Source organism: Capsicum annuum, chromosome 10 (genome assembly GCF_002878395.1).
Source record: "Capsicum annuum cultivar UCD-10X-F1 chromosome 10, UCD10Xv1.1, whole genome shotgun sequence".
In the NCBI taxonomy this organism is placed as follows: Eukaryota; Viridiplantae; Streptophyta; class Magnoliopsida; order Solanales; family Solanaceae; genus Capsicum; species Capsicum annuum.
Genome location: NC_061120.1, coordinates 75,998,837 through 76,010,684, shown reverse-complemented (window position 1 = coordinate 76,010,684; position 11,848 = coordinate 75,998,837). Strand labels below are relative to the sequence as shown.

General features: G+C 33.8%; 1 protein-coding gene and 1 long non-coding RNA gene across 2 annotated transcripts; one reads left to right on the top strand and one right to left on the bottom strand.

Annotated features, from left to right (window-relative positions):
• Window positions 1-3,369: 3,369 nt before the first annotated feature.
• Window positions 3,370-4,638, bottom strand: LOC124887927. Its single transcript, XR_007045566.1, has 2 exons — window positions 4,239-4,638; window positions 3,370-4,142 (listed from the first exon to the last, which is right to left on the bottom strand). It is a non-coding gene; the product is annotated as an uncharacterized LOC124887927 (long non-coding RNA).
• A 4,499-nt stretch (window positions 4,639-9,137) lies between these two features.
• On the top strand, window positions 9,138-11,364 carry LOC107844243 (elicitor-responsive protein 3). The gene is made up of 5 exons (XM_016688705.1): window positions 9,138-9,204; window positions 9,624-9,689; window positions 10,181-10,319; window positions 10,590-10,728; window positions 11,200-11,364. Exons 1-5 carry the CDS (start codon window positions 9,138-9,140, stop codon window positions 11,362-11,364), a joined length of 576 nt encoding a protein of 191 aa, XP_016544191.1.
• Window positions 11,365-11,848: the final 484 nt, after the last annotated feature.

Below are 11,848 nucleotides of genomic sequence, written 5' to 3'. Positions count from 1 at the left end.
TCAGACAAGCCTTTACCCATCTTTCAGCATAATTTCATTCTTTTTGTCCTTAGCTCAATTTTCTGTAATTTAAACACTGAAGAACATCAAAACCATAAATGTTTACCCAAAAAATCCTAATTATCCTTCATTAAAAGCATCAAAAGTTCCATTATTAACTGGCACATCAACGACCCAAAACAATGAGACTATATTGGGAACCCTAGCTACATAACAAGGCATTTCTTAAGAGGAAGAAAGATCGTCCCATACCGACTAAGATATGATCTCTCACTATTGGACAAATAGAAGGACATAATGTTTAGGGAATTAGGAGGTACCACTACCCCTATCAAGACACATCTAACACATGCTAGCGAGCTGCTGAACCCCCAACTTCATTAGGATGGGCGGTAATCCTTCATTGGTCATGGACAACTCATGTATTCGATAAATAAACACCCCTCCCTTATTACAAGAAATAGATTTTTTTCTCATAATTACCCTTTAAGTAATAGAAATATCTTTATTATCATACTTAAGTATTAGCATTTTCCTTTAGTTGTTTACTATTTTCTCTTTATGATACTCGAGCTCGATCATATTTGTATTCTTGACTGATATGATCTAACTATGCCCACGCTATGAGATTTGCTCCTAATCTCTATTTGTCTAATTTATTTTGATTTTTTATTTGTTATTTACTTTTCCGTAAATATTTACCACTAATCCAAAGCTAAGACCGTAACACAAGCTCCTGAATCACAAATAAATTCAAATATACCAAAAATAAGGTAACTAGTTTGGCACCCTTCGTGGGGCCAGATCAGCTGTGTGGTTTTCAACTTTGTCACCACTAATTAGTTTTTGAATTGTGTTTTTCTTTTTAGGGAAGTAGATCATGGCTGCCCACTTTGGAAACACCGAGTTCAGGGGTGAAGCAGGGACTGCATCAATGGGACTTACCTGGTGAGACTAAGCATTTAGAGATAGAGAAGAGACCCTAGCATTATCACAAAGATTGGTAACCAGTCTATTAAAGAAAAAAACCCTATTATTTAAGGTGAAGAAGCCATGACAGGGCAATGATTTTAGGATGATTATTGGGAATAACAATCTAGATTCGCTAGTGATATCGATGAATGTAGACGAATGCAATGTAAAAAGGGTGATGGTTGACCTGAGAGCTCTTCCAAAATCATTCACAAAGGAGTTTACAACTAGATGGAGTCGAGTGCCACCATACAAACCACGATCGAAGCCCTAGTTGGGTTTAACATGAAATCAAGGTAATTAGTGGTGAGGTAACATTAGTGTCCATAGTAAGTGTTGTAAAAAGCCCACTATATTTTATATTATTGATGGAGACATAAGCTACACCATCATACTTGGAAGGTCATGGATTCATGACAAAAAATTCATCTCATCGATATACCACCGACTGATTAAGTTTTCCATCCCGTATGGTGGAAAACAAATAAGGAGGACCTGGCTCCCCTTGTGGAAGCATTCATAACTCAGTTGGCAAACCAAAAGTAGTCCTTTGGATGAAAGCACCGGACAAACTTTTGGAGCCATAATCTGAGAAGATGAAGTGGTATGAGACTATAGAGTCTATTACATCTTCGATGAAAGGGACACTATGAATAGTATTGTGGAAGAGCTCAATAAAGTTTCCTTTTTATTCTTGATTACCTCAAGAAAAAAATGTACTTGGGTTTGGGACATAGTCCAGAGTCCAAAGCTGCTTACCTTAATTTCCTATATGATAATTCCAACTATTTTTCTTGGTCCCACCTTGATATTATAGGTATCTCTCCCAAGGTGGCAATGCCTAAGCTTGGGATAAACCCTGATGTAAAGTCACTACAATAAAGACGATGGCCTATGTCCAAAGTGAATAACAAGTTCCTCAAGAGAGAGGTGGATTGGTACTTAGGATAGGTTTGGTATGAGAAGTCAAGTATCCCTCTTGGTTGGCGAATGTTATGGTGGTACCTAAGAAATTAGGTAAGTTTATAAGAGGCATAGATTTTAAAGATATGAACAAAACATGCCCACATGACTTCTTCCCCATCCTAAACATTGCTCATATGATCAATTCTATAATCATATGACCAATGCTATGATCAGACATGAATAATAAGCTTCCCTGATGCATATTGCAGATATAACTAGATCCAAATAGATATGAAACATCAAGAGAAAATGTCCTTTCAAACTAACAATGGTAATTTTTGTTATAATGCGATACCATTTGACCCAAAAAAGGCGAGTATGACTTACCAACATTTAGTCAACCACATATTTGAATATCATATAGAAAAATAATGGAGGTATATATTAATACATGCTCGTAAAATTGCTAGAGACCTGGAATCACCAAACGTATCTCAGGAGGTATTCACAATATTTAGAAAGTAAACGTGAAGCTAAATTTTGAAAAGCATGAATTTGTGTAGGATTAAGTAAGTTTTTATTTTTCCTCATGTCAAATCAAGGAATAGAGGTAAACCCAAATAAAATCCATGCCATCAAAAACATACCAGAACAAAGGATTAGGCCTTAAATAGGAAGGGCCATATCGAATAACCGACATAGCTAGAAAAAGATCCTATCAACTGGCTGACCTTCAAGAAAACTACACAACAATTGGGATATATGTCACTTAAGGAGATACTAATTCTGATCAAGAAACCTATGCCAAGGCCTATACTTTTTTCCTCTTAGATCGGTCTCTTTTTTCTTTTAAGGTTTTTTGTTCAATAAGGTTTTTAATGAAGTAGGATTCAAAAAGAACCCCCAAGGTAAAATTTTTGAGGGAAATATGAAATAGAAATGACTAAGCATAACTGAGAATGCTATAGCAAGCGTATAGAATGCTTACTATTTACTCTTTTGTAATTCAATATTCGGGCACGATTAAATGAAAAAGTTATTATTATTTTTGTGCATATCATGATTGAAACATAATAGAAAGGTCTTCAAATTGCCCAAAAGTTTTGACATTCAAAGTATTAGGAGACATCCTAACTTGCAAAAATGACACAGACAAAAATCACACCAAAAAAGGTGTCAGCTGCAACCAACCTATAAAAAGCATGCTAGAAGACAATATATATGTATGTATATATGTATGTATGTATATAATCATGTGATGCATACAATGAAGTATATAGGGCCCAACTGCCTGGTTCTTCGATTCACTATGCTTTTTAGATGTAGAACCCTGCCTCCCGAATAAAAGAATGGATTTAGTGGGACTTCCATAATAAAAATTGATTAGTGTCCACAACCAACCATCAAATATGAGACAATTTAGTAATGGATTTCATTGCAAAACAAGCTATCTACGCAAGCAATATTAAATATAATGCTCATCACCATCGCACAAAATAACAGTAATAATAAAAGAGAAGAGAAATGACAAGATAGCTTGAATAGCACAACATAACATAAATCCAGTACGACAAACTCTCAAAAATAAAATAATGAAAGAAGACCCTAAGATAGTTCAAATTCTAGGAAATAAAGAAATAAATATTGGAATGGACACAGGTTTCAGGTACCCTAGCCTAAGAGCCTGATGCTTCTTCAAATTGCCTCCGAAGGACGAGTCGTCTAGGGAAGAGGCCACTTCCGTAGGGTTGAAGGGTGAACCAATATTGATATGGTTAGCTGCTCAAACATTTTAAAATTCTTTCTCAATCAATAAAGGTTTGGCTAGAACCTTCTCATGGATACCCAACTTTTACACCCAAATCTCTTCATGACGGATGCTCACAAAATAGTCCATCATGGATGAGCATCGAGCCTAGATCTTCTCTAACTTTCCTCGAATGAACTTAACCTTCTCCAATTTTTAGTAAAAGGTATACTTTAACCAACCGACAAATTTTACCTCCCCTAGAGAAGCTGTACTTCAGCCTGAGCTATCACTCCTTCAACAAATTTCTCTTTCAAATGGGTGCACAGTTGTGAATAATTATGAAAGTCCTGATCAGTTATTGTCTCTGCACTCTTGACTCTATTAGAAAGATTTTTAACTTTGAGGTTTAACTTTGCTTGTGTCTCCTTATCTACAAAAGAGCAATTCTTTGAGTTGCAAACCTTTTTTCTAAGGCAGTAATCGTCTCCTTAAGTTTCCTCATATTTATATCCACCTATTCTTAAGAAAGAGATTCACACATATAAGGATAAGCCCACCACAAATAAAGAAATGGAGAGAGAAAAATTTATAAAGAGTTTGACAAGCTCACCTGCGACAAAGACCTGGTGATGCCCTTGAAAAGAGTCCTACGGGAGTAAAAAGCTCCATACTTCCTCTACAGGGAAGTAATCTGCCAAGTGAGTTATGCATCCCACTGGGGTCCTATCAAATTAGTAGAACTAGGGACTACAGGCATATCTGAATAACTACCTCATTGATTCCATCTGCAAGACATGGATCAATATGAGGCGGAAAGGGATGAGACACCAAGGATTGGTATTTTGAGGCAATAACTTTAGGAACATCCATCTAGGACGTACTCCCTCTAGTAGAGAAGAGACCCACTCAACTATTACCTCTTATTTGAGGATAAAAATCTCATATCTTTTCTTGTTTTCTACAAACTGAGGCCAATCTTAGAAAATCCCCTAATTTCTAAAGGTTGTTACACGAGCAAGTAATTTGAAAGTTAAAATAAAATAATTTCAATGCCATATGACAACATCAACCTTAATTTCTATAACAACATCAACAGTATACCCAGTATATTCTCACAAAGTGGGGCTTGGGACGATAAAATATATGTAGTCCATACTACCGCCTTAGATAAAGTAGAGAGGCTATTCCTGATAGATCCCTGGCTTAGGATAGATAATAGTATAACGAAAAAACAAATAGAAAACATAAAAGCACACAAAAAAATAGGATAACACACTGCTAGATAATAATCAAAATAAGGTACCCACAAGGTAATGTTATAAACTCTCTATTTGAAATCAAAGACAACACCGAAACACCATAAATAAGCAACTACAAACATAGATACAAACAACAGCACTTTTACCTATTAATACGGATGAACTCCTACCCACTAACCCTCTACCCTAATCTGCATTCTCCACATTTTCTTATCAAGGGTCATGTCCTTCGTAAGTTGTAACTGTTCTATATCATTTATAATCACCTATCTCTAATATTTCTTTGGCGTACCTCTACCCCACCGAAAACCATCCATAGCTAGCCTCTCACACATTTGAACTGGAGAATTTGTGCCCCTCCTTATCACATGACTAGACCATCACAACCTCACTTTTCGCATCTTGCCTCTACCGAAGCTACTCTCACATTCTCCTAAATAATTTTATTTCTATACCTATCACTTTTGGTAAACCCACACATCCATCACAACATCCTCATCCCCACCACCTTTAATTTTTGGATGTGGGAGTTCTTAACTGACCAAGACTCTACCCTATACAACATAGTTAGTCGGACTGACACTCTGTAAAACTTACCTTTAATCTTAGGAGGTACCTTCTTATCACACAAAACCCCTGAAGTGAGCCTCCATTTTAACCACTCTGTACCAATATGGAGCGTGGCATCCTCATCAATTTTGCCAATCCCCTGAATTATAGAACCAAGATACTTGAAACTCTCCTTCTTCTGAATGGCCTGAGAATCTAGCTTCACCACCACATTAGCCTCATGCGTTGAATCACTAAAATACCATCTTGGTCCTACTCAACCTAAATTCTTTGGACTCAAGTGTTTTTCTTCAAACCTCCAACTTATCATTAAAACCTCCCCGCATCTTATTAATTAGCATAACATTATTAGAAAATAACATACACCAAGGCACCTTTCCTTGAATATACCGCATCAAAATATCAATCACAAGGAAAATAAAAATGAGCTTAGAGTTGATCCCTGATGCAATTCTATCAAAATAGGAAAGTGCTCTAAATCTTTGCGCTGTTGTACATGTATTGAATCGACCTAGTGTATGCCACGAGCATTCTCCTACCCTCTAAGAACCTCTACAAAATATTCCTTGGGACTTTGTCATACGTTTTCTCAATATCAATGAACACTATGCGTGAGCCCTTCTTTCTATTCCTAAATTGATTTACTAATCTCTTCACAAGGTGAATGACCTTAATTTATAGAAAAAAGAAAATTATTAGTATAGAGGAGGTGTCCACAAAGCTTAGAATTAGGAAATGAAGTGCCGTGATTTTTGTAGGTCCACCCTCTTTTAGTGAAAATGTAGTCTCAGGTATATTCCTTTGAACACACTGACTCAAGAATCTTTCGTACCATAGAAGAATATCCATTGGGTGTGGAACCCAAGCCTTGGTTGAAACAATACAAGGATATAAGTAGAAGTGAGGCTTTACTATATACAAAAAGGTAGGAAAATGACTTATAATGACAGTTTCATTCATTTTGTGGGATGGGGATGCCCGAATAGAAGTTAGAAAAAATAGAAACATACTTGTCCTGCCACTAAAGGACTACTTTGTTTAAATTTGAGAGTATCTTTTCGATGTCTCGACACTTGATGGTCAGAAACTTCTTGTGGATTATGTGGGGAGTATACAAGGGTGAAGGTCAAACCCAAAGAACATGTGACAACATGGAGGCAAGAGACCGTTATCTAGATTGTGAGGGGTATCTAAGCCAAAGAAATGCCATACATCTCACATCGGCGGGGATAAATCAGATGATATCGCTTGGGCCTAGACCTATGGCTAAGAAATAAGTATAAATACCTAGGTACTTAGGTTTGTAGGTGGAAATATTCTTGGTAGGATATAAGGAGAGGACCTCAACATTGGCTAACTATTTCCAATCTCTTTTGACTACCTTAAGGAACTTTTATCTACTGCAGACAAAAACTAGATGACAAAGCACTTCCGTGAGAAGGAGGAAGAGCACCCAAATGTATGCTATTTGCAGTTTTCCCTACAGTAGGATACTTTGGAATTACCGAATCAACAATGGACTCTATTTTATCTGGAGACATCACCAGGGGGAAAAAGAGGTCGTAGCGAGGAAGAACATGGGCTAGGCTAATAGCATCCATAGTCAGAGAAGGGATTAAATTAATGAGGGAAGTAGTTTCACTACCTACGACCTCCAGGTCAAAAGCTACAACAACGAAGTTAGCACGAGTAACTTTGTTAAGAGCTATGATAACACTTTTTCTACAAAAGAATGCCATGGATCAACATTAGGAAGCAAGAAATAGGAAGTAACAAGGGAAAAAGGACTGTTTGTAATGCTTTTTAGGAAACTAAGTGCAGAAGAAAGTGAAAAATAAAATAAAAATGAAGGCAATAAACTTATGGAAAAAAAGGAAGGCACATGTCAAAAGAAAAACATGTACGGATGGAGCATCTTAAGTCAGTGTCAAGCTATTAGAATTTTGAATCTTTTTACTTCTAGAGGATATTAAGCACTAACCTCAAAAATTGGAGGGACTATCTTTATTGAGAAAATATGGGTTATTAAAGGTTGAGCCAATTGAAGTGGTTTAGGACATATAAAAGGAAGACAACCCAATATGATGAGATCACCTCAAGAACTATACCCACACAACAAGGCATTTCTTGAAAGGAAGGAAGGTTGCCCAAGATCACTTAAGGATAGTGATCGCTCACTATCTGACAAATGGAAGGACACAGTGTCACGAATTCAGAAGATAAGCCTCTTCCTCCCTCCCCTCGGGCAGAGTTGTGTCTGATATACACTAGTGGGTTGGTTTCCCCCACGCAAAATTAGGACTGGTGGTAATCCTTTATTGTCCATGTTTAACTTTTGTATCCACCTCTCTTATTTTAAATTACCTGATTTTTATTCATCCTTTCCCTTTAAGCAATAGAAATATCTTTAAATTGGTCTTTAAGCATTAGAATTTTCTTCAGCTTTTTAGTACTTTCTCATTGTGATACTCAAGCTAGATTACGTTTGTATTCTTGACTGATATGATCTAACATTCTGCTCATGCTATAAGATTCGCTCCTAATCTCTGTTTGTTTAATTTAATTTAATCTATTGTTATGTTATTTACTTTTCCGCAAATGTTTACTACTAATTCAAAATGTATATCATAACACGTGCTCTTGACTCACAAACAAATTCAATCGTATCAAAAAGACAAAACACTAGACTTCTTTAATATTGTTTCTTGCTTCTTCCTTTTTATTTGATAATTTTCTACTTTTTAATATTTGTTAATTAAGTAGATATAAATAGAATCTTCATCTTTATAACTGAAAAAACTACTCGAACTTTCTTTCTTAGAGATATTGAATAATTATAGCTAGACCTTCTTTCTGGGATTTGACTCTGAATTTAAAATTCAGATTATATTTACAGCGATTGCTTATCCTATTTAGGACGAGTTTTGGACATGGTTGCACTCCATACATCCAGATATTTGACAAAGATGTTGGTAAATATTTAGAATAAAATTGTCAAACATTTATTTTTCTTTGAGTAAAGCATCTAGTGTCCTCTTGAACTATGATCAAATTTGCTACGACACACTCCAACTTCACGATGGTCCTATTACCTCCTGAACTAAATTTTAGTATATTTTTGTCAATCTTTTTAGCTGATGTGACAACTTTGATGTGACTCCATTTGTATGTAATAAAGATGTCATATCAGCACAAAAGGGTGACAAAAACACGCTAAAATTGTCTTCAGGGGTAATAAGACCTTGTGAAGTTGGAGTGTGTTGTAACAACTTTGGCCATAATTGGGGGCACTGAGTGTTTATCTCTTTTTCTTTTTTCATTTGTGGTTGATGTTTTATAGAATTTCGATAAATAATCTTTCTGATAATTTTGACAACGTTGGCAGAGTTTAGATTTGGATTTTCATACCTAAGAGCAATAAAGTAACATAACTTGTTCGTTATTAATCGTTTCTGTTTAAAGAAGTATAGTATAATTTAATTCTTGATAAATGTCTATTGTCATTTATTTATACTTTATAGTGTATATACATGCGCTAGTAACGTATCCGTTAATAGATGTTTGTGTAATTGCATTAATAAGTTAGAAGGTTAATTAAAAAAATTTAAAAAATTCATAATCCTCAAACTTATAAAAAGGGAATCAGAGATGACAGAATGAAAGGAACATCTGATGATATAATGAAGGGAGGACACCTCGAAGTTTTTGTTGTAAGTGCCCGAGGCATTAGCCACTCCAATATTATTGGTAAGGATTTTACTTATATATGTTAATAGTTTAAAGAAATAAAATTTTATATTATCAAACTGTATTTCAATGTGTTATAGGAAGCAATTTGTTTTATGGAGTATATTTTTTTGGTTATTTATCCATTTGTTGTGAACTACTTGTACGACCTCTGATTCAAGATAAAGATGAGTCACAATTCTTTCAAGTCACTATGATAAAAACTTATATTTTAAAAATTTTAGTCAAAATTTACATAATTAGTATATTAAAAACAAAAATAACTAATAATTTGAGACGGAAGGAGAGTTAGATCTTTGGCAAATGTGTAATGTGTTAAAAGTTCTTTTATTTTGCTATGGGAAATATGATGATGTACTTCTTCTTTTATCACTTAATTAAGTCTTTATGTTTATGGCGTATTGCTTTTATTTGAATAGGGAATCCATCCTACTATGTGATTGTTGAATGTGGATCTCAATCCTACAGAACAACAATTTCCTCAGGTTTGCGTTTTGTTCCTATTCTCATATATGATTTTATATATTCATGGATAGAATTATTTAATATTGTGCTGGTAGAAGATAGTAAGTATTTCATAAAATTAATTAAAGTGTGCGCAAATTAATTCTCATTTCATTTCAACTTGTATTGTTTCTTTGCTCTTTTGGATTAGTTAAAATGTTTTGCAATTTTAATTCAATTTTCACAATTTGTAAGAGTAAACTTATTCAACTATTCAAGATTTGAATTTTGATGAGATATCGGACAAATTAACTTGCCAACTCTTATTACTTATGAGGTTTAATGCATAGATAACCTCGAAGCTTGTATAAAAATCCTCTTTACATATCCCTCAATAGGAACCTTTTACGCACTCGAATTTTTTTAAATTGAGCTTTTGTTCATTACTTTTGTGTTTTGACCACTTTAGAATAGTATACGTGTTATCAATGATTGTTTTAAAGAAAATAAACATTTAATCATTATAATGCAGGTAATTCAAAGGAAATTTTGTGGAATCAAAAGTTTAAGTTTGAATTGCCAACTAACAAATTAGAAGAGTTCATGTACCTTAAATTAAAAATTATCGATGAAAAATTCTTCACAGATGGTGGATTTGCCGGTGAAACCACGTAAGGACTTTGATTATTTCTCTATCTTTTATTTACACAATTTACAATCTTTATTTTTTTTAGCTTTACTTGGTTGACGGTCTATCAGAAACAACCTTTCTATTTTCAGCTAGTTATTGTTGTTACAATCTTCATTATTTTTTTGGTTTTACTTGAGTCAATGTTCTATCAGAAATAACCTCTCTACCTGCATAAGGTATTGTTATTATTATTACAATCTTCAAATTTTTTTTTTAATTGAAAGTGCTTTTCGTTTTTTGTGTAATCCAGAATTAATTTGAAAGGAATAATTATGGAGGGGAATGAAAAGAGATTCATTGAAGTGCTACCAGTTGCCTATAATGTAGTGCTTGAAGATGACACATACAAAGGGCAGATAAAAGTTGGACTCCGATTCACTCCTAGCGATGTATGCATCTTTAATTAATTATTTCATAATTGAAATTGGTATACTATTACTTCCAATTTATGTGTATTGTTTGGATTTTAAGAGTCAATTATTTAAATTTTAACAGTGAATTTGGATATAGGTTCTTTAAAGTTTTTGAAACAAAAATTATATATATATATATATAAACATTACCTCCATTGATCATTGATGTGCAAAAAGTTACAATTTAGAGTTTGACATACCAAATTTGATACATACAAAAATTATATATTTGAAAACATGTAAAAAATATTACAAGTCACTAAACTTAAGAGACATATCAAAAAAAAAAAGTTATCAATGAAAAAGCTATTTCAATCTCGAAACTCAAAAAGTACCACATAAATTAAAATATAGAGAATAATTATATTTTCCTTATATTTTCATTATGTATTTTCAATTTCCCCTAATTGTAAAATGGTTCAATTCTTTTTTTTTTTTTTTGTGCAGAAAATTGTACAAACAGTGGGAAGAGAAAATTCTCCAAAGGAAAACGGAAATGGAAATGGAGTTGGGCAATATATATATAGCAAAATTATTAATCTCTGGGCAAACACCTGGTGGAGAAGCTTCTTTCCATGTGAAGATGCTATCGACAAGAATAAACCAAACTAGAATTATTTCTTGTTTCATTTCCTTTTGAGTAAAACATCTAGCATCTCTTAACTATAATCAAATTCACTATGATATATTCAACTAGGTTTCTATTATCTTTAAACTCAATTTAGTATATTTTTGTCATTCTTTCTAGTTAATGTGATATCTTTTTAGCTAACGTAACACTTTTGACGTGGATTCAATTTTTATGTAATAAAAATGTCATGACAACACAAAAAAGTGACAAAAATATGTTAAAATTGAGTTTAGTAGGATAATAAAACTCATTTAAAATTAGAATGTATCATAATAATTTTAATCATAGTTCGAGAAGATAATGAATGCTTATTTCTTTCCTTTTTTTTTTTTAGATTAATGTTCAGCAGGGGCGGACCTACATTGAGAGTAGGGGGTGCACGTGCACTCCCTAGCCTCGAGAAAAACTCTGCATATATAATTTTTATCTATCTATATATATGAGGGTATTATGTAAAATAGGTCA

Bases quoted from the DNA above. Each gene is read 5' to 3' on its own strand.
- LOC107844243 (XM_016688705.1), top strand. From the start codon at position 9,138: ATGAAGGGAGGACACCTCGAAGTTTTTGTTGTAAGTGCCCGAGGCATT. The intron at 9,690-10,180 runs GTTTGCGTTTTG...ATTATAATGCAG, and splicing joins CAGAACAACAATTTCCTCAG to GTAATTCAAAGGAAATTTTG. The intron at 10,729-11,199 runs GTATGCATCTTT...TTTTTTGTGCAG, and splicing joins TCCGATTCACTCCTAGCGAT to AAAATTGTACAAACAGTGGG.